This window comes from Mixophyes fleayi, chromosome 11, assembly GCF_038048845.1.
Source record: "Mixophyes fleayi isolate aMixFle1 chromosome 11, aMixFle1.hap1, whole genome shotgun sequence".
Taxonomy (NCBI): domain Eukaryota; kingdom Metazoa; phylum Chordata; class Amphibia; order Anura; family Limnodynastidae; genus Mixophyes; species Mixophyes fleayi.
Genome location: NC_134412.1, coordinates 94399053 through 94423499, shown reverse-complemented (window position 1 = coordinate 94423499; position 24447 = coordinate 94399053). Strand labels below are relative to the sequence as shown.

The 24447-nt window shown below is 43.0% G+C and overlaps 1 protein-coding gene across 5 annotated transcripts in view; it reads left to right on the top strand.

Moving 5' to 3' along the window:
• The window catches only part of ROBO3 (roundabout guidance receptor 3), a 384723-nt gene that overhangs the window by 340010 nt on the left and 20266 nt on the right, over positions 1 to 24447 (top strand). For 3 of the 5 annotated variants that reach the window (XM_075190386.1, XM_075190387.1, XM_075190389.1), the window contains 8 exons: positions 5881 to 6038; positions 6573 to 6693; positions 8559 to 8697; positions 8785 to 8912; positions 9470 to 9481; positions 12810 to 12934; positions 17593 to 17764; positions 20617 to 20822. In XM_075190386.1, the coding sequence (XP_075046487.1) occupies positions 5881 to 6038; positions 6573 to 6693; positions 8559 to 8697; positions 8785 to 8912; positions 9470 to 9481; positions 12810 to 12934; positions 17593 to 17764; positions 20617 to 20822 (1061 nt within the window). The remainder of the gene's footprint in view (positions 1 to 5880; positions 6039 to 6572; positions 6694 to 8558; positions 8698 to 8784; positions 8913 to 9469; positions 9482 to 12809; positions 12935 to 17592; positions 17765 to 20616; positions 20823 to 24447) is intronic. The other 2 variants (XM_075190388.1, XM_075190390.1) reach the window with 1 other exon arrangement.

The window sequence follows — 24447 nt, the reverse complement described above, 5'->3', positions numbered from 1 at the left end:
TGACCCGGACATCACCACGACAGTCAGTGCGCTGTGTATAATATAGATGTGTGTTGCCAGGGATGAGCGAACACGACTATAAATGACCTGTTATTAGCCGCATCCATTACAGAGCTCTCAGGAAATACATTATTGTGTTTGAGGTCTGAGGAGGTGCCCAGTAATTGTCTATACGTTATATATTGTATGTGTATGATTACAGGCTGATTATCTCGCCCGTCTGTATAATATATCCCAGCTATCCTCACACTCGGCTTCTGTGTCATACACACCTTGTGGTGTTGTGATATTAGTAGAAGTTATCGCCTGTTTTATGTCATTGTATGTAATTTGTGTCATGACACCCTCAGTGTACAGCGCTGCGTAATATGTCAGCAACAGATAACTATTACACGACGATGCAGTCACTGTAAAGAGGAAGTAGAAGCCATCGTTCTGTATCCCATGTCGTTATTATTTGGTTGCTGATCTATCAATGTATTTAATAACAAAACACGCAACCTACAAGTAGCGAGGTTATAGACCTGTCACTGCGGCATTTCCTACAACACATTCTGCGGTTAATCTGCCGCCTGAACGGGCGTGTACCAGTATAGGGCACTGCGCCTACATAATACGTTGCATGGAAGAGCCCAGTACATGGTATATGGTTATCTGATTAATAGCACATACTGAATTAAGGCACAATTTCCGATAACGCTCACACTGTATCTTTCTATGTAACGTATATGTAAATCAGCAGCTTCTTCCCAGACACTAATTACATCTACAGTAGAGGTGACCTGACACCAGGAATGGTATAGACACAAAGGTCAAATCATCTACAGAAATTGAATTACAGAGAAGAAACAGAGGAGAGATCAGTGACCGCTGACATAGGATTGTTCTGGGAGGTGACAACGTTTATACCCTGAAGAAATCAGTGGGGTATTCAGTTGCTGGATCTGTGTGTGAGCCCTGGGCCAGAGCGGAGCTAACACATGCTGGATAGAAGGGATGTTTAGTTTCTGACAGCCAATTAGCAAAATGGTAATAGCAGGCTTCATTAGAGGGTCTGATTAGCACTCAGGCAGATAGCAAAAGCTCTGGGATCCGAATAACAAAATCTTGTATAGTAAATATATTGACACTCGGGGATCACAGAACAATGACACACTGACACTCGGAGGTCCCAGAACAATGACACACTGACACTCGGGGGTCCCAGGACAATGACGCACTGACACTCGGAGGTCCCAGGACAATGACGCACTGACAATCGGAGGTCCCAGGACAATGACGCACTGACAATCGGGGGTACCAGGACAATGGCACACTGACAATCGGGGGTACCAGGACAATGACGCACTGACACTCGGGGGTCCCAGGACAATGACGCACTGACACTCGGGGGTCCCAGGACAATGACGCACTGACACTCGGGGGATCCCAGGACAATGACACACTGACACTCGGGGGTCCCAGAACAATGGCACACTGACACTCGGGGGATCCCAGGACAATGACACACTGACACTTGGGGGTCACAGGTCACAGAACAAAGACACACTGACACTTGGGGTCACAGAACAAAGACACACTGACACTTGGGTCCAAGTGGAAAAAGGTTGAGAACAAAGTTTTGAATATTGCATATCAAGACTATTTATGTCCTACGCCTCACACCCACAGTACATAGAAGGGAGGCACTTTTATACCTTCCTGTGTAAGCTGTCACCATTGTCTCTTCCATAACTGACATCCTGATACCATGTCCAGAATGACACTGCATGCACCAGAAACCTCTCACTCCTAAGCTGATTTAGCAGGGAAGGAGACTACGCAGGATCTGCCCTCAGGGAGACAAGCGGAGTTAATGCAGTTTTTGCTGACAGGAGATGTGTATATAATATTAACTCCGTTCCCAGTGTGTTAAATAAGAGACTGTTGCTTTAGACATTCCAGCACGAGGGTCCCATGGAATAAATAAAATGTGTAGGTTAAACTGCCCTCCAATTCCACCCCCCATCTGCTTGGTATGTCGGCACTGTTGCCTGTTGTCATGGTGACTGTGGCGTTATTGTGCGGAGATTGTAGGTATATTCCTTCCCTGACACACACATTGTAGGGAGAACAATGCAGGGAATGTGTTTCTTGTGGATAATATATAACATGTATCCACTTCTAGAATGTTGTTGCTGTTTTGTAGCATTTAACAAATAAAATCTTGTTTAGAATTTTGAGATTATTTACTCTTTTAATGTTGTCATAACAAAATTTATAATAAATCCCGTCACTAAAGCAACCGAATCTGTGTTAAATTCAAATTGCTCAGACCTGGTTTCTCAGCCCCTTAGCAAGCAGATCACACAGGGCCCTATCATTACTGTCGTCCAATGAGACTACATTTACTGCTATTATTGGCCCAACACTCAGCAATGTGGGGCCAATTTTATCCTGAAGACCAGATTGTGCATTTAAATTGCTGAGTGCAAAGTCAGCTTAACTCTTCAGCTACCAGGATGATTCGGATACCCTACCTAAGGCAGGATTGTAAAGCCAGGTGCTTTGGGGGTAGTATTCTGAATTACTCATTAGGTAACACCGTAGACTCCTCCATCTGGTGTCTGTAGCTTACTGTCCACTGGACTAAAAGCCTCCATCTGTCTACATCCTAATGCAGAATTGAATGTAAAGAATATATTGAATATTTTGCTAAGTAATCTATATTTTATTCATCACGAAATTGATGGAACCAATGGTAGAATATTTATTCGCACACTACTGGCACTCTGATTTAAGTGAACCTTTGGCATTGTAATCCTCCTTGCATTATTCATTCTGAAACTCCGCACATGTGAGGTGAAGAATCGGAATGAAGCCCATGTTTCTTTATGTCGGTGAGACTTGCATTTATGCCAGATTCACTAGGAAGGCGACACTCTCATATTAATCACTGCGTAGAGGTCTTGCTCTTTGACAGCGCAAGGTTTCGCCGGTAGAGAAGCGTATAATTCGTTTTAATGAACAATTATATCGCGCACGAAAAAAAACCTTATCAGTCTCATTGTGACAACGCTGGATTTAAATAATTCAATCTATTACTGCAGAGAGCGGACACCTTGTATCATATGCCTGCGAGGAACTCTCTAGATAAAGGGGGAACACCTTGAGAAAATCTATTACGCGGAGGGTTTTAGGACAAAGGACAATTACATTTTGCATTGTCTCCTGATAACAGCAGATTTCGTCCCTAGATTCTGGCTCCCAAGTCATAGTGAATCATTTTTACTGTCACTGAGATACATGTACGTATGTCGGTATATGTAATTAAAGTGTATACTGCCTATGCACAATGAATCAATATTCAAGAGAATGCAGCCTCTCAATAAACTAGGAAGCAATGACTGAGGCACGAGGTACATATTGCACATCACTGAGGCATGAGGCATACACACTGTAGGGTGTCTTGTTGTGATCTATGTAGAAGCCCAACAAATTATTATTTTTCTTCTTTGCTTTGCATTGTATGCCTTTTCCAAAATAGTTTACTTATTTCGTGTCCAATATTGGGTTTACTTATAAATCTTGTCGGCATTATAGTCTTATCACCAAAGCTGATCCAGTCAAGGTGACTCATACCTCGATGATGCCTCATACCTCAATGATGTGACTAGCTTCTTTTGAATGGGCAGCTGAATATTGGCTCCAACCCGCAGTATGACATGCCTCTTCTTTGTGTAACAACCAAAGTGTGTTTCCATCCTGCATATTGTGGATTGTCACCCATCTGTCAGTGTATTTATATCGGACACTTGGTACCTGCCATAGAGATCTATTGCAGTTTTCTCATTCCAGAAAGAGCTTTTCACAGCTTGGACAAGTCACAGGTCTTTAGTAAATTAAATGCGTTTCTGTGGAAATTAGCCAGAAGTAGAATTACCTGCGGCCAACGCCTGGGAACCTTCCAATACGCACAGGCTTCAAGGGCGATCTTACGCATTTACTTATGATTTTATGAGGAGACTGTAAATCATGTTGTATCAGACAACTGCAGCATCTGGTAGATACATCCAGTTTTCTGGGAGCGGCTCAATTATTAGTTTTATCGAAGTCCCTATGTGGTTATGGGAAGCCTCACATTACAGCTTGTGTTAAGAGGTGGCAGCCGTTTTGTGGTCCCCATCGGTTCACCAGCAACTAGTGACATAACTGAGCCACGAGGCACCACATTACAGTAATAGAACCTACAGTTTCTGGTTCCCAGGAGTCTTGTTCAATAACTTCAGCTCATCTTTCATCCTCAGACTTGGTACTGTGTTTATGGGGCTTCCTTTCAGAGCTAATAAAGTCTAGTGCTCACTCGTCTGTCTTGTAGGAACTAATTAGATAAGTGGTCAGTGTAATTGGTCCGTCGGCTGAGTGGTGCTCTGTGGACAGATGTGGAGTGACCAGTTCAGGCCTGTCATTCCGAAGTGTCGCTGGGGTTTGTGTTTGAGGCCACTGGGTGTGCCTGACCCTTAGGGCGGCAGATGTCCCATGTGGGGGACGTAGGCCAAATGTATATTTCTCAGAGTCTTCTAACAATTACATTATATCTGAGCTATTGATAAGTGTCACGTGTGAGAGAACGATAACACAGCTGCACAGAAAGCAACGTTTCTGTGGCTTATACCTATACAAGTCTTTTCATAGCTTACTGAATTGCAGAACTTCGCGGTCTCCATGGGGACCGCATTAAGAATTGTTAAATGGGTTGTGGCAGGAAAAACTTTGATTTCCCCTTCCATAAACCCTTCATATTTTGTTTGATGTCCATTTTACATTTTTAATGGCTGATTGCACTTTAATAAATAGACCCCTTAGTGTATAACACTACCGGTATTCTGCTGTGATAGGTGGGAGATGGTGACAACGGCAGAACTTTACTCGGATAGATGAGAGATGATGATGATGATGATAAAGTGTGTAATAATATCATCATCATCACCATTTATATATATATAGCGCCACTGATTCCGCAGCGTTGTACAGAGAACTCATTCACATCAGTCCCTGCCCCATTGGAGCTTACAGTCTAAATTCCATAACACACACAGACACACACACACACACAGACTATGGTCAATTTGATAGCAGTCAATTAACCTACCAGTATGTTTTTGAAGTGTGGGAGGAAACCGGAGCACCCGGAGGAAACCCACGCAAACACGGGGAGAACATACAAACTCCACACAGATAAGGCCATGGTCGGGAATTGAACTCATGACCCCAGTGCTGTAAGGCAGAAGTGCTAACCACTAGGCAATATTATTTTATGATAGGTGGGATATAGCATGTGTATTCGTGTATAACAATACCTGTATTCTCCTGTGATAGGTGGGATATGGGGAGGGTTGGGTGCGTATTCATGTATAACGCTACCGGTATTATGCTGTGATCGGTGGGATATGTGGAGGGTTGGGTGCATATTCGTGTATAACGCTACCGGTGTTCTGCTGTGATTGGTGGGTTATGTGGAGGGTTGGGTGCATATTCGTGTATAACGCTACCGGTATTCTGCTGTGATTGGTGGGTTATGTGGAGGGTTGGGTGCATATTCGTGTATAACGCTACCGGTATTCTGCTGTGATCGGTGGGATATGTGGAGGGTTGGGTGCGTATTCGTGTATAACGCTGCAGGTATTCTGCTGTGATTGGTGGGTTATGTGGAGGGTTGGGTGCATATTCGTGTATAACGCTACCGGTATTCTGCTGTGATTGGTGGGTTATGTGGAGGGTTGGGTGCGTATTCGTGTAGAACGCTGCAGGTATTCTACCGTGATAGGTGGGAGATGGTGACGCTTGGGCACATGTTGGTGTATTATTCTGCTCTGATAGAATATTTCTTTCCTATTTCAGTGTTAAGAGATGATTTTCGTCAGGCACCTAGTGATGTGGTGGTAGCAGCAGGAGAACCAGCGGTCATGGAGTGCATTCCACCCAGGGGTCACCCTGAACCCACAATATCCTGGAAAAAAGAAAATGTCCGCATCAGTGATAAGGATGAGCGCATCACGGTGAGCCGACCCTGGACGTTTCATACATTGCCTTGTATTGCGAGAACTCACACTAGCTAGAAATGTCTCATTCCTAGAAGAGCGCTATGGACTCCTCTCTGGTGTAGAGAAGTTCTTCTGGAAGTCCATTCCTTCTAGTCATTATAGTCTACTTTCCTAAACACTGAAGACCATCCATCATCTTAATGTTATTCTACCTTTATTCCATTTCACTAGTGTTTTATTTATTTTATAGTATAATGATGTGTTTACATCTTGGTTGCAGGTCTTTCGTCACATTCTTATTTATAAGAAAATTTAGAAGAATAAATAACATATAATTCTGCTGTATTGAGTCCTCTGGAGTCCAATGTGACCTGACACCAATATCATGGTCTTGTAGGCTACATATAAGGTCTTCTCACTTTCCTGTATCCACTATGTACAGCAGCTCCTGTCTCTCCCGTCTTCTATCCTAAATGGCCAACGTCCACTTACCAGCAATGTCACCGTTATTCCCCACATTATTGTTCATGTCAATATGTACTATTTCAGATCCGGGGAGGGAAACTGATGATCTCCAATACCAGGAAGACAGATGCCGGGATGTACATCTGTGTGGCGACTAATATGGTGGGGGAACGAGACAGCGAGCCGGCGCAGCTAGTGGTCTTCGGTACGTTGGAAGCAGCTTACTGACATTGTGGGATTGTTGTGTGAGACATTTCACTCATTATCAGGAAGTGATTCATGCTGCTGATAACTCAGAACTGAAGACATGTGTTATGTAGTAGAAAATAGAGACTAATTATCTAGAGGATGAAACCACAAAAGAGGATTTCACATTCCTGTCTCTTCATGTGGGAAAAGAAAGATTTCCCAGAAATTAGCAATTTTGGACGTATGCACTTACAATGCCTAGGCCAGTGTGAAGCTTAAATACTACTGTGACCATATCTGTCCCCTCTATACATCCCTCCCGGTGCTGCCAGTAAGACTCATCCCTTTACCCTCCTTACATCCCTCGCTGTGCTGCCAGTAAGAATCGTCCCTTTACCCTCCTTACATCCCTCCCGCTGCTGCCAGTAAAAATCGTCCCTTTACCGTCCCGGTGCTGCCAGTAAGAATCGTCCCTTTACATTCCGCTGCTGCCAGTACGAATCATCCCTTTATCCTCCTTATATCCCTCCCGCTGCTGCCAGTAAGAATCGTCCCTTTACCCTTCCGCTGCTGCCAGTACAAATAATTCCTTTATCCTCCTTACATCCCTCCCGCTGCTGCCAGTACGAATCATCCCTTTATCCTCCTTATATCCCTCCCGCTGCTGCCAGTAAGAATCGTCCCTTTACCCTTCCGCTGCTGCCAGTACGAATCATCCCTTTATCCTCCTTACATCCCTCCCGCTGCTGCTAGTAAGAATCGTCCCTTTACTCTCCTTACATCCCTCCCGCTGCTGCTAGTAAGAATCGTCCCTTTACCCTCCTTACATCCATCGCGGTGCTGTCAGTAAGAATCGTCCCTTTACATCCCTCCCGGTGCTGCCAGTAAGACTCATCCCTTTACCCTCCTTACATCCATCCCGATGCTGCCAGTTAGAATCGTCCCTTTACTCTCCTTACATCCCTCCTGCTGCTGCTAGTAAGAATCGTCCCTTTACCCTCCTTACATCCATCCCGATGCTGCCAGTAGGAATCGTCCCTTTACCCTCCTTACATCCATCCCACTGCTGCCAGTAGGAATCGTCCCATTACCCTCCTTACATCCCTCCCGCTGCTGCCAGTAAGAATCGTCCCTTTACCCTCCTTACATCCATCCCGATGCTGCCAGTAGGAATCGTCCCTTTACCCTCCCGGTGCTGCCGGTAAGACTAATCCCTTTACCCTCCCGCTGCTGACAGTAGGAATCGTCCCATTACCCTCCTTACATGCTTCCCACTGCTGCCAGTAAGAATCGTCCCATTACCCTCCTTACATCCCTCCCGCTGCTGCCAGTAAGAATCTTCCCTTTACCCTCCCGCTGCTGCCAGTAGGAATCGTCCCATTACCCTCCTTACATGCTTCCCACTGCTGCCAGTAGGAATCGTCCCATTACCCTCCTTACATCCCTCCCGCTGCTGCCAGTAAGAATCGTCCCTTTACCCTCCTTACATCCATCCCGATGCTGCCAGTAGGAATCGTCCCTTTACCCTCCCGGTGCTGCAGGTAAGACTCATCCCTTTACCTACCCGCTGCTGCCAGTAAGAATCATCCCATTACCCTCCTTACATCCCTCAAGCTGCTGCCAGTAAGAATCGTCCCTTTACCCTCCCGCTGCTGCCAGTAAGAATCATCCATTTATCCTCCTTTTAATTCATAATATTCACAGATGTTTGCAATCATTGTATACACTTGTTATTTTGTGCCAATGTTTATAAATGTCCTACTGGGTCTCAATGGCCCGAACTGAGGCGGCTTAGAGTTTGTGTGTGGTGAGAACATGACGTATTAAGGCGTCATATGAAACGTTGGGGTTCCATTTACACGTCTTGTTTTCTTATTTCAGAGCGCCCCACGTTTGTTAGAAGACCCATAAATCAGGTGGTCTTAGCAGATGACATTGTGGATTTTCACTGTGAGGTACAGGGAGACCCGGTGCCCACTGCCCGCTGGCGGAAAGAAGAGGGAGAACTGCCCCGTGGAAGGTAACGGAACCGTCTACGTCACATATAGTGTTCTGAACTGGATTGTTCGTTCTTTTCTACTCTAACTGAACAAAATCTGATTTAAAGGTATGAGGTTCGCAGCGACAACACCCTGAGAATCTCACGAGTGACCGCGGAGGATGAAGGAACATACACTTGTATTACAGAGAACAGTGTTGGCAAATCTGAGGCTTCTGGGTCGCTTGGGGTTCACGGTAAGACCCGATTCCAGTGTTGTGACCAATCTGTATACTTGTTTTCTGCCATTTCCATCCTGCCTTTCGGCCTCACGCCATCCTCCTCCCCTCTGGCCTCTCGCCCCATCCTCCGCCCCTCTGGCCTCTCGCCCCATCCTCTGGCCTCTCGCCCCATCCTCTGGCCTCTCGCCCCATCCTCCGCCCCTCGCCCCATCCTCCGCCCCTCGCCCCATCCTCCGCCCCTCGCCCCATCCTCCGCCCCTCACCCCATCCTCCGCCCCTCACCCCATCCTCCGCCCCTCTGGCCTCACTATTCCTTCATCTGAAACAATTATATTCTCTCAGTGAATTCTGCAGTATATCACACTAGTTCATAGCACATGTGAAGAACTCACCAGTCTCAGTAAATCCACTTGTGTAACTAGCATGCGCTGTGTGTAGATCTGTATATGTATTGTCACACTTCAATTCTCTTGTCATTTTTGAGTTCTTGTTTTCATATAATCATTTGACAGCTTTTTACTTCAACCAAACTCATCCCATGATTCTTTTTATTTTTATTCATGTCGTTCCAGTCGGCCCATTCTGTAAGTATCCATTTCATATCATTTCATGCATGGTGGTGTGGGCATCAGACATTGCTGCTTATTGCATGTTCAGTCCAAGGTTTAATTCCCCTGGAGAATGTCAGATGTCGATCGCAGAAATCTCTTTTATGGAGCTAGTTTCATCCCCTATAAATTGAGGTTTTTTGAGTTGTACAAAGTCCAAATTAGAGTTCTTTTCCTATGAGGCTATAACGCACTATATCCCATCCTCTGTAATCTGTTTCATTGCGATGTAGCGAGTGCTTGTTACAACATTTTGTACAGCGGAACAATATAAATCTGCATTCACACATGGTTTCTTTTTATGGTAACATCTAACGGAAAAAAAGATCTTTCTTACCACACACTTATGTGAGAGAAAAATATATTTCTTGAATTTTGAGCTTTCCCCTTCTCTAATATTTTTAACGTTACGTATTTTAGCCAGAAAAAAGAGAACTTTAGACAAACATTCTGAAGGCAGATTTACGAATAACGATAGTAAATTCGATAGACAAAAAAATTGGTGAAAGATCTTCTGATCACGTTGTATTTGTACAACCATTGCGTTAAATCTGGCGCTAAGTTTGTGCGAATGCAGCGGAGAGGCGCGAACATTCTGCCAAAGAAAGACCTTTCTGTACTTTTGTAAATTCAGCTTATAATGTAATGCTCCGTGATACTTACGATCCCTCTCTGATAAACCTCCAAAGGGAACTCAACCATTAATCTTCTTGTTTTTTTATGTATTCAGTTATAATTGTAACAGGAATGTTTCTCAGTGGGAAATGAACTCAAGGATTATACTCTCATGAGACTGTATTGGGAGGTGTATGGGGGGTTTATGCATGAAAGGGGAACTGGTGCACGGGGTAACTGTCCGAAAAAGATGCTATACCCCATAGAGACCAGATTTTAACTAATTTTTTTAGTACAGTTTAGAAAATAAAACCAATTCCATAACTTGTTACTGCGTTTTCCAGCATCATAGTAATCTGCCCCAATTTACATATTCCCTCCCCCCCCTCCTCCAAACCTATATTGTAGAAGAAGGGAGACTGTACATTTGTCACACCAGCTCTGTTTGCTGAGAAAATTACTCAATGTTTTACTTTAATGCTGTGAAATTTACAACAATATACTGATGCAACAATATATTTCAAGAGACACTGTCTGAATAAAGTTAGTGTGGAAAACAATAATATACTTTATGTGCTGTTATCGGGCTGTTGACTGCAACAGTCCCGTGCCACAGTCCTCTCTCAACACACAGTCTTATTCTTGGATGCTGAATGGTTGTCGATGCCCCTCCCTCATGCCTCAGTTGGAAGCTCATGATTGGGCGGGGCATCGACTCCCGCTGGACCTGTGACTTTGGACTGTCGCAGCAAACCTGGGTCCACAGACAGCCAGCAGCCTGTCCATAAGAAGTATAATTATGTTTCTTAGAATAGTTTGTTGAACTCCACTCCTACGTTTTCTGTTTTGGGTGGAGTTATACTAAAAGATGTTACAAAATGTGCACATCCCATGCGCTCAGACAAGTGTAGGAGACTCAGCTGAGTTTCTCATACAAATTATTCTAGAACACAAAAAAACAAAAATTGCAAAACACAGAGAAACAATGTAGCAAAGTTACAGGGGGAGTTAGTTGTATGTCTGAATTAGGGGCACAACATACATTGTACGTATCTTGCATTGGGGTCTTCACCAGAGGCCATTTGCTTGCCCCAATCAGGTCATACTGTGAATGGGTTTCTGCTTCAATCGCTCCCTGGCAACATCCAGACACATCCGGATAATATCCAGACAGTACTTTGTCATATTATACTAGGACGGCTAATAAGCCTCCAATTTCCTGCCTGTGTAGACCGGCTCTTCTTATCAGCCGCAGAATGAGGGGTCCTGACGTCACGTCTGGGGTCCCTTTCAACTCAGCCGTCTTGTTTGAAGTGGGGAAGAGTCCTGGGCCGACGTCCTGATACCAGTATACAATTATCTGACTGGTCTTATTAATGTCCCATAGAGCTCTTTGATGCAAAGTACAAGTTAATCAGGAATTAGGTCTCCTCTGAGAGCCTCATCCCCTTGTATTTAGTGACCCGGCGGTTGTCCTTCAGCCTGGCCTGACATCTATACGGCCCATTCCCCCTTCCCATTTTATGTAAGTGACCAAATGGGAAAACTAAATAATAATTAACAAACAGTCCTGTCTATCGGGACGTCTCTCACACACAACATTTTATGAATATTTCACGTTTCCCTTTAAACATGGATCTTGTGGGAGCCCTTCAGCATAAAGCAGGCTGAGGATAGACTCCTATTCCTGTAAACAAGTCCCGGTAATTAGGTGCAGAAAGGGAACATGTAATAATTACAATGAGATTTCTGATTTACAGCCAGCGATAGTACAGCTGTTCTTCCCACCTGTCTTGGTGGACTTGTAATATCGCATTGAACTGAAGACAGTGTATCAATACTAAACTAGTGTCACTCACAAACAGTATATTAAATGTCTAATAATTCCTTCCAGTGAATAACATTACCACAATACCCATGGCCGCCCTCCTCAGTATCGTTAGCGATTCCAGACATATAGCAGAATTAAATAGGTGTGAAAATAATTAATTTATTTAGTGTTTAACTGGCTTTTCTGAGGATGATTGTTAGACCTTAGGAGTGGTCTAAGCATCGCCTCTGTCCTATCGGTAACATTAAGCTTTCTTCCAGGTGGAAGGTCTTGTTCTTAGTGCTTGCTCATACACAGAAAATCAATATTTACAGTACAGATCGATTCTGCTGTTCATTAGTAAGAGATCTGCTGGGGCAGCACTAGGGAAGAATGGTATTTGCTGTCAGACAGGGGTCTCGTGTAATGAAATCTCTGAATCCTGTTACTGCATGTTGTGTGTGTTCAGAATGCTGTATAAATACTGTATTTTTCAGAAATGTTATACAAAAAACCCTGAAACCTCTTAAATCGGTAATCCTTTAAATTATTTTCGCTTCATCTCCATCTATTTCCTTACAGCTTGTTACCACCTCTTCCAAACATATTTTTGGGCCAGCGACTCCATTCTCCTATATGTACAATGTATCTGTGCACAGAGTGTTTTGCTGGGATATTGCAGATAATTTCTTCTTCATTTGGAACACATTAGTTAAAACTTGTATTGATCACCTGTCAGATATTGGTTTACCGATGATGGATGTTATGGCTGCTGCATTATAGTAGACATATAACATGTAGGATGACAGGGTGGAGCGATAGCCGTGTTTAGATCTTGTACAGTCTCGAGTGTCTACTTAAATCTTCATTCAATTCCAGTCCCACCCCAGCTGGTGACCCGACCTCGAGACCAGATTGTAGTACAGGGGCGCACAGTGACCTTCCAGTGCGAGACCAAAGGAAACCCACCACCCGCTGTGTTCTGGCAGAAAGAGGGCAGTCAGGTAAGTTGGCATTTTGTTATGTGGATGACTGGATGGATAACACAATCTGCTTGTGATACACAGTGTGTTATATTACCAACACTCACAAAGGAGGTACGGGCTGAACATTCTAACCATTTTCTAGCATTTCTAAATAGATTATCGCTGGATAGAACAACAGGGATCATCTAAGATTCTAGAAGATGTACTTAATTACACTGTTAGTATTATAAATGGGATGTAAAACGGCTAACAGTCAGAACTTTCAGCAGTCTAGTCCAATTACATCTAATAGAAGCTAACATTTTATATTGCCTAATTAAACTTACTATATGACTTTCGCCTGAAATTGTCTGTTATAAACTGAAATGTTGCTGATATTTGACAGGTTGTTCACTGATTTTCCTTAGAAACATTTGCAACCATGGAAATAAACGGTGGACTGCACAGCTGTTAGTAAGGAGAGTCCGTCCTCTATCAGCTCTATAGTGGCAACAGTACAGTCATAGCCAAACATTTTGAGAATGACACAAGTATTGGTTTTCACAAAGTTTGCTGCTTCTGTGTTTTTAGACCTTTTTGTCAGATGTTGCTATGGTATACTGAAGTAACATTACAAGCATTTCATAAGTGTTAAAGGCTTGTCAAAGTTTATGCAAAGAGCCAATATTTGCAGTGTTGACCATGCTTTTTGGAGACCTCTGCAATTTGCCCTGACATGTTGTCAATCAACTTCTGGGCCACATACTGACTGATTGTCCCCCATTCTTGCCTAATCAATGCTTGGAGTTTGTCAGAATTTGTGGGTTTTTGTTTGTCCACCCGCCTCTTGAGGATTGTCCACAAGTTCTCAATGGGATTAAGGTCTGGGGAGTTTCCTGGCCATGGACCCAAAATTTTGATGCTTTGATCCTCGAGCCACTTAGTTATCACTTTTGCCTTATGGCAAGGTGCTCCATCATGCTGGGAAAGGCATTGTTCATCACCAAACTGTTCTTGGATGGTTGGGAGAAGTTGCTCTTGTAGGATGTCTTCGTACCATTTTTTATTCATGGCTGTGTTCTTAGGCAAAACTGTGAGTGAGCCCCCACAATAGTCTCAGGATGCTTTACTGTTGGCATGACACAGGACTAATGGTAGCCATCACCTTTCCTTCTCCGGACGAGTGTTTTTCCAGATGCCCCAAACAATCTAAAAGGGGATTCATCAGAGAAAATGAGTTTACCCCAGTCCTCAGCAGTCCAGTCCCTGTACCTTTTGCAGAATATCAGTCTGTCCCTGATGTTTTTCCTGGAGAGAAGTGGCTTCTTTGCTGGCCTTCTTGGCACCAGGCCATCCTTCAAAGTTCTTTGCATCACTGTGCGTGCAGATGCACTCACACCTCCCTGCTGCCATTCCTGAGCAAGCTCTGCACTGGTGGTGCCCCGATCCCGCAGCTGAATCAACTTTAGGAGATGGTCCTGGCACTTGCTGGACGTTCTTGGGCGCCCTGAAGCCTTCTTCACAACTATTGAACCTCTCTCCTTGAAGTTCTTGATGATCCGATAAATGCTTGATTTAGGTGCAATCTTACTAGCAGCAATATCCTCACCGTGAAGCCCTTTTTGTACAAAGCAATGATGACTGTACGTGTATCCTTGCCAGTAACCATGGTTAACAGAGGAAGAACAATGATTTCAAGCACCACCCTCCTTTTAAAGTTTCCAGTCTGTTATTCTAACTCCATCAGTATGACAGAGTGATCTCCAGCCTTGTCCTTGTCAACACTCTCACCTGTGTTAACGAGAGAATCACTGGCCTGATGTCAGCTGGTCCTTTTGTGGCAGGGCTGAAATGCAGTGGAAATGTTGTTTTTGGGATAAAGTTCATAGTCATGGCAAAGAGGGGTTTTGAAAATAATTACAATTCATCTGATCACTCTTCATGACATTCTGGAGTATATGCAAATTATCATCATAAAAACTGAGGTAGCAAACTTTGTGAAAAATAATATTTGTGTCATTCTGAAGACTTTTACCCATGACTGTATAAAGTTTTCAAGAGGAAATTTCAAGCATATATCCTATTTTAATTATTAAGAGTTATAGACGTAAGCAGTATACCCACATGCACATACATAAGTACACACACACCATCGTCATAAATATGGGATCAGCTCACAAGTTGGCCATCTCCATATGAGTGTAGGTGACAGGGATAACTATAATCAATCCGTTCTGCTCTCAGCAGCCGCTGTCAGAGCCCAGAGGTTGTGTTTCGGTCAGGTCAGAGATTAACCACCCAAGATGTGACTATATTGAAGTGTTTACAAAAGAAACGTGACCCCAACCTGCTCTCCTGACCAGGTCATGTGATCACCGCACTGACTCACCTGATACCTGAATCTGTAACCACGGTGATAACAGAATGTGCAGATTCCTATTCATTTAGTCACTCAGTGTTCTATTAGATTTAACTTAGCAGATGGGGTGTGTGTGTATATATCTATATATCATCATCATTTATTTATATAGCGCAAGCAAATTCCGTAGCGCTATATATATATATATATATATATATATATATATATATATATATATATATAATATTACACACAGAAAAATAAAAGTGCCAAACAAACAGTGTGATTTTAGTAAATAATAAATTAAATTAAAATTCCATATGGGTAGCCGCGTACCAAAAAGAAGTGTATTTGAGCTTATCTGATCGATATTGACAGGATCCCAGTTCTTCTTCAATAGTTCATGCGCTAGCACTCCAAGCAAAACCGGATGCCATAGTGTAGCGTGTTTAATTCAACTTACATATATACTCAGAGTGCTACAGAGTATGCTGGTGATATAAATAGATAAATATAAAATACACATTAATTGCTTGTTTCAGCTGTGGATTAAAACCTATTTAATGAGTGTTCCTTGCTGATTAGCTCTTAGTGATATTTCCTGATGTTTACAAACTCCCCCAATCCCCCTCCCCCTTCAATCCCTCCTAACCCCTGTTTCCATTTTGCCTTCCACATAGCTGAGTTTAATAAAAATAATTAACTTTCCCATTACTGGGGCTGTTAACAGGACAAATAAACAGCCTGAGAGAGCCATAAAGTGGGCTGATGGCTGGACCAGCCCTCCTGGGTCAGTCTGGAATGTTCCTCTTACTGTCCGACACCCTAAAGTAAACAGCCAGAATGGGAGAACTCTGCTAAGTAAACCTGGGACTGTGTATCTAGGTATAAAACACAAATAGGGGCCTGACCTGAAGATTTACTAAGTCTGTAGCCCCTCAGTGCCTGTGTAATGAGCCTCCTTAGTACAACAGACTATGTCAGTAAGCAGTGTGTGTTGTGTGTGACTGGTACACAGCGACCCTCTATTCCTCGGCATGCTTAATGCTCTGTCTCATGATTTATAAATGGAAGTATAATACGCCTGCGGGTTAGCAGTTATGCGCATATTGGAAGTCTATTAAATCCCTCAGAACATGTTTATCAGCAGGAGACATTACCAGGCAGACAGGAGACATCTATACAATAGCCGAGTTGTTTGTTTAGTAATAAAATGATTGTCATGTTCCGAGTTTTGGGAGGTTTGAAGAATCTAGGACTCATCTCAATATTATCATCTTTATCCTATGAACATAATGGAATTAAGACCAAGGAAGCTTGATATGAATGAATTTTGACACACATGGAAACCACAGCCTTGTTACTAAGGCTGGGTACACACTGAAGAATTTTCCAACAGACGTGTTATCTCAAACGATTGTACCAACGACTGAAGGTCCGATCAGTCTGGTGATTCATCCATACACACTGACATGATTTACCTGCAGATCTGAGCTCTTCATCTGGTCCTGTAGTCTTCAGAGAATGACAACACAATATTCATTCATTATTGTCACATTGATTAAAACACCTTGTTACAGCTATCCACATGTCCCAACGAATTTCGTTTGCTTCTGTGACTCTGAAACAAAATATTCTGTCTCAGAACAAACTAATGAATTATTCCTTCTACAACACTCTCTACATTTATTCACCGGGACATTCATTGCTAACATCTGCTGAAAAGAGCCCCACTCTGTAAACTCTATGAAGCATGAGTACATACACACTACATGATCATTAGGTGATTGGTCGGAAAATATTAAACAGTACGACCAACCAAATTAGCCGACAATCGACACTTTGGAATGACTTTAGATCATTGTGTCACTATACATACTCACACGATATCTGACCAAAAAGTCGGATGTTGGCTGATTGAAGGTTTTTCGTGCAATCGTGTGTACCCAGCCTAAAGACAAATGTATTTCCTCAATTTACCCTAGTACAGGGGAATCTGTTAGTTGTAGTTTGCTGTTAACTCTATTTACAGCATGTGAGCAAACTCTGGGTTTTTCTGCTCTCTAATGTTCTCAGACCATTAAGATGCCCATAGAGTGTTCCTCCGTCTTGACCCCCTTTGCTCTTATCTCTCTCTCTACCCCCTGTTACCCCCACCCCATTCTCTCCTCCCCAGTCCCCTCTCTTTCCCCTTGCCCCCCTCCTCCCCCACTTGTTCCCTTCTCTCCTCCCCCTTGATCCCCACCGTTCCCTCTCTCCCCCTTACTCCTCTCTGCTCATATGTATAATAATTTGTTGTGTTTATATGGATATCGATGATCTTATTTTATGTTTTCAGATACTGCTTTTCCCCAGCCAGCCCCCGCAGACAGTGGGCCGTTTTTCCGTGTCCCCCAGTGGGGAGCTGACCATAATAGATGTGCAGACGGGGGACTCCGGCTACTACATGTGTCAGGCCATCAGTGTGGCCGGGAGCATCTTGGCGAAGGCTCTGCTGGAAGTGGAAGACGGTAAGAAAGTTTTATGAGACCTACGTCATAAATAACCTGTCTAATCAGTCAGTAAAATACAAGGTATCATCTCACTGCGACTGTCGGTCTGATCCACCTCCACTGTGCTGACGTAGTTACGTTGTCTTTAGGCTGTAACAGACATGAAAGGAGATAGACCACCTCGGCGTATCACAATTGGCAGGGATTCCGCAGCAGCAGGGGTTACCTGGCTGAAGGACCATCCCAGGGTTGGATATGAGCAAGTCACATAAAGCTAACACCCAATCCTGGAACGCCATCTTTGGCCCAGGAACACCCGCTGCTACAAAGTCCACCGACCAGTCACAATGCATATTGCAATGCAGCCTTTTTCTTTCAATGGCTCATTTAGCCAGAAGGGTTCCATTTCTAGCGCTAAGAGGTGTATTTATCCAAATACTCGTCATGGTTATGACAAACCCCGCAACTTGTTGCACAGAAGCTGTCAATCAAAACACATTATTTTGAATATCAAAAACGCCTATACCATCCGACCGCTCCTGTTTCCATGACAACCTTACATTAATAAAAGCGCCACCAGACATATTGATGTCAACCCACAGAGCTAACTAAAAATATAACGGTCCTGGTGCAACAGAATGCTGCATGATGTTTCTGATCACACTTTATATTAAAGAACTTTGTGTTATTTCAGACTGAATATTGTTGCCATCTGTTTCTCCATTATATACTGGAATAACATCAATGAAAGTGGAAAAAGTTATTTTTTTCTGAAAAGAACATATAACCCATCTATCACCCAAGCAGAGTCCATAAACGCATTTGGTGAGGAACTGACTTGTATTTAATTTTCCAGACTGAGGGTCCTGTTACCCTAAACGGCGCAGGGACATTGCGTCCGACCCTTACATCACGTACCTGTTAGATCACAAGAAACCAGCAGCATTGTTGTAATGTAACAGATCTGTACATTTACCTTCTGGCCAAACACTTGATGTGTGTAACCTTGTCCTTCCGACAATGTAAACGCCACTGAAAATGCATGTCTGGTGTAACAGGAAAATATAAAGTCCTTTTCCTTTTATGTCAAGTCTGCAATCTGCCGTCCCTTCAGATGCGGTCTACTCAATAGCCTATTATCCTGAAGTGTCTCTTAGTGTCGCTCTAAACCTCCCAGCAATACACTCAGTCAGATATATTGATCCGTTGTGGTGCTGGCGCCGGGCGGGAGGTTTTACAGTATGTAGCTTAGTGATTACAAAGCAATTGCGCAGACACGGGAGCCGAATGAGGTTGTGTACAGAACGTGAGGGCTGAAGCCTCAGGTGCCACTTACAGAGTCTACAGACATTTCCACTCTCCATAAATAGCTGCTCATCCTCTCTTCATCGCTGCTAAAAACTTTGCTCTTTACTAAATTGCTGAATAGTTTCTTGTCCTTCAGAATTGGAATTCTGTAGTTAGGATTAAGGATTTATTGTGTTACATTATTGCAAAATCCCAACTGATGTTACCACCATGCAAGTGTCTGTCATTTGCCTGCTACTGGGGCAGTCCATATACTACCAGGGCGAGGTTTATGTAAGAGATAATGCTGACTTATGGGAGAACAGGGGTCTTCGTGTTCAGCTTGCACTTGTCATCCTGGAACTTTTTCTAACTGAGTTTCTTTCGGTGCTTTACAGCCATGTCTCCATATCATCAGGAAGAGTGTTTTGTTATAGCCCAGCGATGCAACACAAAGCTGCTCTAGTCTACAATTGTTTAGACAGCATAGCAGAGCTGATTGCACAGTCTAACTGATGATATAAATACTGAAGTGCACAGAAGGAAGGCAGAACAATAAAGCGTGGTGTCTAGCAAATGTTGCAGGAGGCTACATACAAGACAATAATTAAGTCTCATTTGAGTGTCAACAATTTCTTTAAAAGTATAACGTCATCAGAGATGTACATGGTCCATTATCAGCACAACAAGCACTCACAAGTGCAATCGGAGGTGAAAACCCAGACAGGCGAGTTACATGTGCTCTGTCAGGGTTGTTACTCTCACTCGGGTGGCTGGATCCCGAGTTGTGATAATACCAGAATATTACCAGTACACAGAACGTAAAGTCTTTATACATATTCATACAGGAGTCCTGCTGGTGTTTGCTGCTAATTCTACAAACCCATTCTGACTTCTCTATCTAATTAACTAAGATTTTTTTTTTCGTTCTCAACATCAAGCAAATAAAAAAAAGAATAATTTTTGTAGCTCAATTTCTTTGTAGCACCAGACACGTCTCACAAAGTACTTAATTAATTATTGCTTCCCCAAGACGATTTTATTAAGTGCTGATGGATGAATTTCTCTCCCTTCGGCTGTGGATCAGGATTGCTTCACGGACAGTTTGTTAAACCAACACCATTAATAGTGATTGCTTGGGATGGCCGGCGCATGTTGTAATATAACAGATCGTTGATTAATCATTGATCTCAAGATCCTCTACTAAAGGTGTCTGTTGTTTTACTGAGCGAACGCTGTTAATTTAGCCAGGACTTTGGATATTAATCAGCGGGTAAATTAGAAATTGATCTCTTCCTAAGACAGATATTTGTTTCTCTTTTGGGCTGAATAAATCCTTCACATCCTAGTTTTTCAGTGTATGGTTTGTTTTCAAATCGTTATTTACTCAACGTTCGTTAGCTCAGGGCAGTGGAATGCGTGGCACTGTTGAAATGCCCAGGAAACAGCTGCTATAAGTTTTCTCTTAAGGTTTCTAAATACTTAGAGAAATGTGTTTGTTCTTTACTGAGATTAAACAGGAAACACCCCCAGAATTAAATTTTTCCACTTTCTAAATTATCCAACTTTTTCTGCATCTTCAGCGACTTCGGACCGAGTTCCACCGATCATCCGCAGAGGACCCTCCAATCAGACGCTGGCAGTGGACTCGGTGGTACAAATGCAATGCCACGTATCGGGGAACCCACTGCCCAGCACACACTGGCTGAAAGACGGGCAAAGAGTTGGGGGCAATGACCCCAGGGTCAGCGTACTGGACAACGGGACGCTACAAATCACCCATCTACAGGTCAGTTGCTGAAGTTTCTATATGCTGCTAATATGTTGAGGGACATATTGAATAAGGTGAGACCACCAAGGCCATGCTAATTATGAACTGAATTTATTATCGTATCGAAACAGGTTAGATCAGTGGTTCCCAAAGTATGCGCTGTGGCTCCCTGGGTTACAGCGGCGATCTCATAGGGGTGCCACGGCCAGGGCCGGTGGTAAGCAAGGCGGGGGGCTACTTGGTAATTTTTTTGGCTTAGGGGTGCCTTGAAATAATTATGTGTGCAGCACGGTGGCTCAGTGTTTAGCTCTTCTGCCTCACAGCGCTGTGGTCATGAGTTCAATTCCCAACCATGGCCGTAGTGGAGTCTGTATGTTCTCTCTGTGTTTGCGTGGGTTTCCTCCGGGTGCTCCAGTTTCCTCCCACACTCCAAAAACATACTAGTAGGTTAATTGGCTGCTATCAAAATTGACCCTAGTCTGTCTGTCTCTGTAGGTTAGGGAATTTAGACTGTAAGCTCCAATGGGGCAGGGACTGATGTGAGTGAGTTCTCTGTACAGCGCTGCGGAATCAGTGGAGCTATATAAATAAATGGTGGTGATAATGATAATAGGGGACCCTAAGGGTGCCTGGAACTGAGAAAGTTTGGGTTCCACTGGGTTAGATCATTATTAGACATTTGTAAATGCTAACTCTAAGCCCCCGAGTTTCAGATGTGATCTAGCTCTTTGGTTTAGTTTGTATATCCGTGTGTGTTGGGATATTGGACAGAGATCCTGGGGGTCCGATGCATGTGGTCCATCTAGGGTATAACATACAGCAGACTGACATGTAAACTACAGTGTGATTACAAATGCTCATTTAAACGTCGCTTTAAGATGAGATGTAAACATCCAACTGCTTATTTAAATATTAATGATATGCATGATAAGGAAATAAGATGTGACTGCTCGTTAGTAGTAATTTGCATTAGTGACTCCGATGATGAACATATTGATGAATGGAGGAATTGGCGTTTATGTGAACGATGTCTTCAGATTTAGTGCAGGATGGGCCTGAGGTCAGGGTCTTTATTCTGATTATCTGGTAGTATTAATGCTGAATGGTAGCACCATTATACCCAATGCACCTGCCCGTGGGTTTGTCCGTGACCCCAGCAAGTCACCATTGCCGCTGTACGTGTCACAGGAGCGCCCCAACGGTAGGTGCATTGATGCGGAAATCATGATATAATATAGATTGTGCCACTGACAGTTTGCTAAGCATGTCACCCTGATATCGGACCTTAGCGCCCCTCTCCCCAAATAACTGCTACGTTTACAGAAACGTTCAGTTCTACAATAAAAACATGTTTCACTACTGCAGAACACGGTCTGATTTTTTTATATATATATATATATATATATATATATATATATATATATATACATATATATACACAGGGTGATTCAAAAGTCGCAGTACACCCTTTTATTTCAAAAACTCTACAGGAATTGGGCCGATTGGCGGATTGCAAGATGGCGCCCATGTTTGGTACATACCGTAAAAGATAGACCACGTCACCCATACCTTACTGGAGTATTCAGGTTTCCCAATTTCCTGTAGAGTTTTTGAAATAAAAGGGTGTACTGTATATATACACATATACATACACACACACACGGGGAGTATATGGTGTATGTCATACCGTCACTTTTCCTACTACCTTCATTGTAAAACTATCACATACCAGTCACTTCCATTCCCATTACATTTGTCATCCCGCCTCTTCTAAATTTCCACTTCAACCACTGAACTGGTTAGAATCGGTTACAGGACATTATACAATGTTATTAAACACGCCCCTCCGTGTGCGTCTTGCATGTGCCGTATATTCAGATAATGTGTACGGGATTTCAGCCTAAAGACTTTTTTCTTCTCGCTACTTCTAAATTTCCACTCTGACCACTGCTCCTAACCTCACATTTTTACCAGCAAGGAGATAGGATGTAAATCTTTATTGGACGGTGGCTAAAGGAAGCTGGGAATCAATATATCCAATATAATGTCTATTACACATAACATTCTTATTACAATATGTTTATCTGTTTTGCCTGTACTTGCTTGCATGACGGTATTATCTGTACATGTGTGCGCCGTTATAATCCGCCTGTGTCGGACTGGATGCTGAGAGCGCTGTGTGTTGGTTTGGATGCACAGAACATAGGAGCGTTGGCAGAGGATAGCGAAGTGACTGTGTTATTTATTTAACATTCGGGGAGTCTGCGGACCCTGTTGCCGGCTGTGAGACTCTGAACTCTAGGTGCCCCTGTCACGTTGTGTGGAGTAGACACGGGCCATACATATTTAATCTGGGGCTTGCAAATGATTTTACTGTAGCTGTGCTTGATCTGATGAGAAACCGCTAAATATTTCAGAGCCAGGCGAGGTTTGCTGTGGAGGATTAAAAATTCATTTTAGTTTTTCTAAAAGGAAACGCAGACAGCAGAGTTTGAAGTATAGACATATTATCTGTCAAACATCTCTTATCGGAAATCTATAATCTATTTATATATATAGGTCTATTTATCTTTCATATTCATCTAGTCACTATCTCAAATCTGTCTAATATCCATCTCTTATATCCAATCTATAGATCTAACATCTCATATCTGTCCTGCTAATAACTCAGATTTACTTAATATCCCCTACCGCAATCTATCTATGGAATATCTCAAATTGTATCTGTCAACGTAATATCTGAAACCGATCTATCTCATGTATACATCTATAAACCATCTTGTATTGCTCTATGTAGCTGTCATTCCACGTAATTGTTCATCAGTGTTTGTCTAGTAAATCTCCCATTTGTAAATGGACTTTTCATGTGTAAACTGCCTACAAGAAGCGCCTTCCTCAGATCTGCAGACTTACACAAACCTCGTCGACCTTGAATTACAAACATGCTGTCATATTACCTACGTGTTTGATGTTTGACTCCTCTGTACAAGAAGCTTTTGTGCTCATCAAAGCTCCTGTTCAAACAGCGGCTCGCAGGGCTCCTTCTTTTCATGTCAGGCCAGTGAAAATGTGAAGTGTTTGTTTTTCTTATTGTGCTTGAGACAGGTATGTGTACCTGATCCTACCTGTGTGTGGGTCTATTACAGAAGTGTAACCAAGCGTGATAATCCCCCGCTTCTTTTCTGTGAGTTTACCAGTGTACACTGACTGTACGGGGGCTGGGAACAGCTGAGAGTAAAGCTGGGTACACACATCTATGCAATTATAGTGCAGATCACACATTCACCACCGTCTGTTCAGATATTGCATTAGTCTGATCATGTTTTATTGGACCAAAACACATCGCATCTGTTGATTTGGATTTATAAACTTCCTAAAAATCACAATCAACAATGGAACGATGTCGGGCAAATGTGGCAGTGTGTACACCCTCAGGACCAGCAGCGTAGGCAGATATCTGTAGAGTGTACAGATCTTCTCAGCAGATGGTTATGGGAGATGCAGATCACAGATCTGAAGATAAACCATGCAGGTGTGTACACATGAACAGACATGATCATCGGGACTTTCAATTGTTGGTGAAATCGTTACAGAAATTGCATCTGAAGTAAGATATAGGTGTGTACCCAGCTTAACATAACTG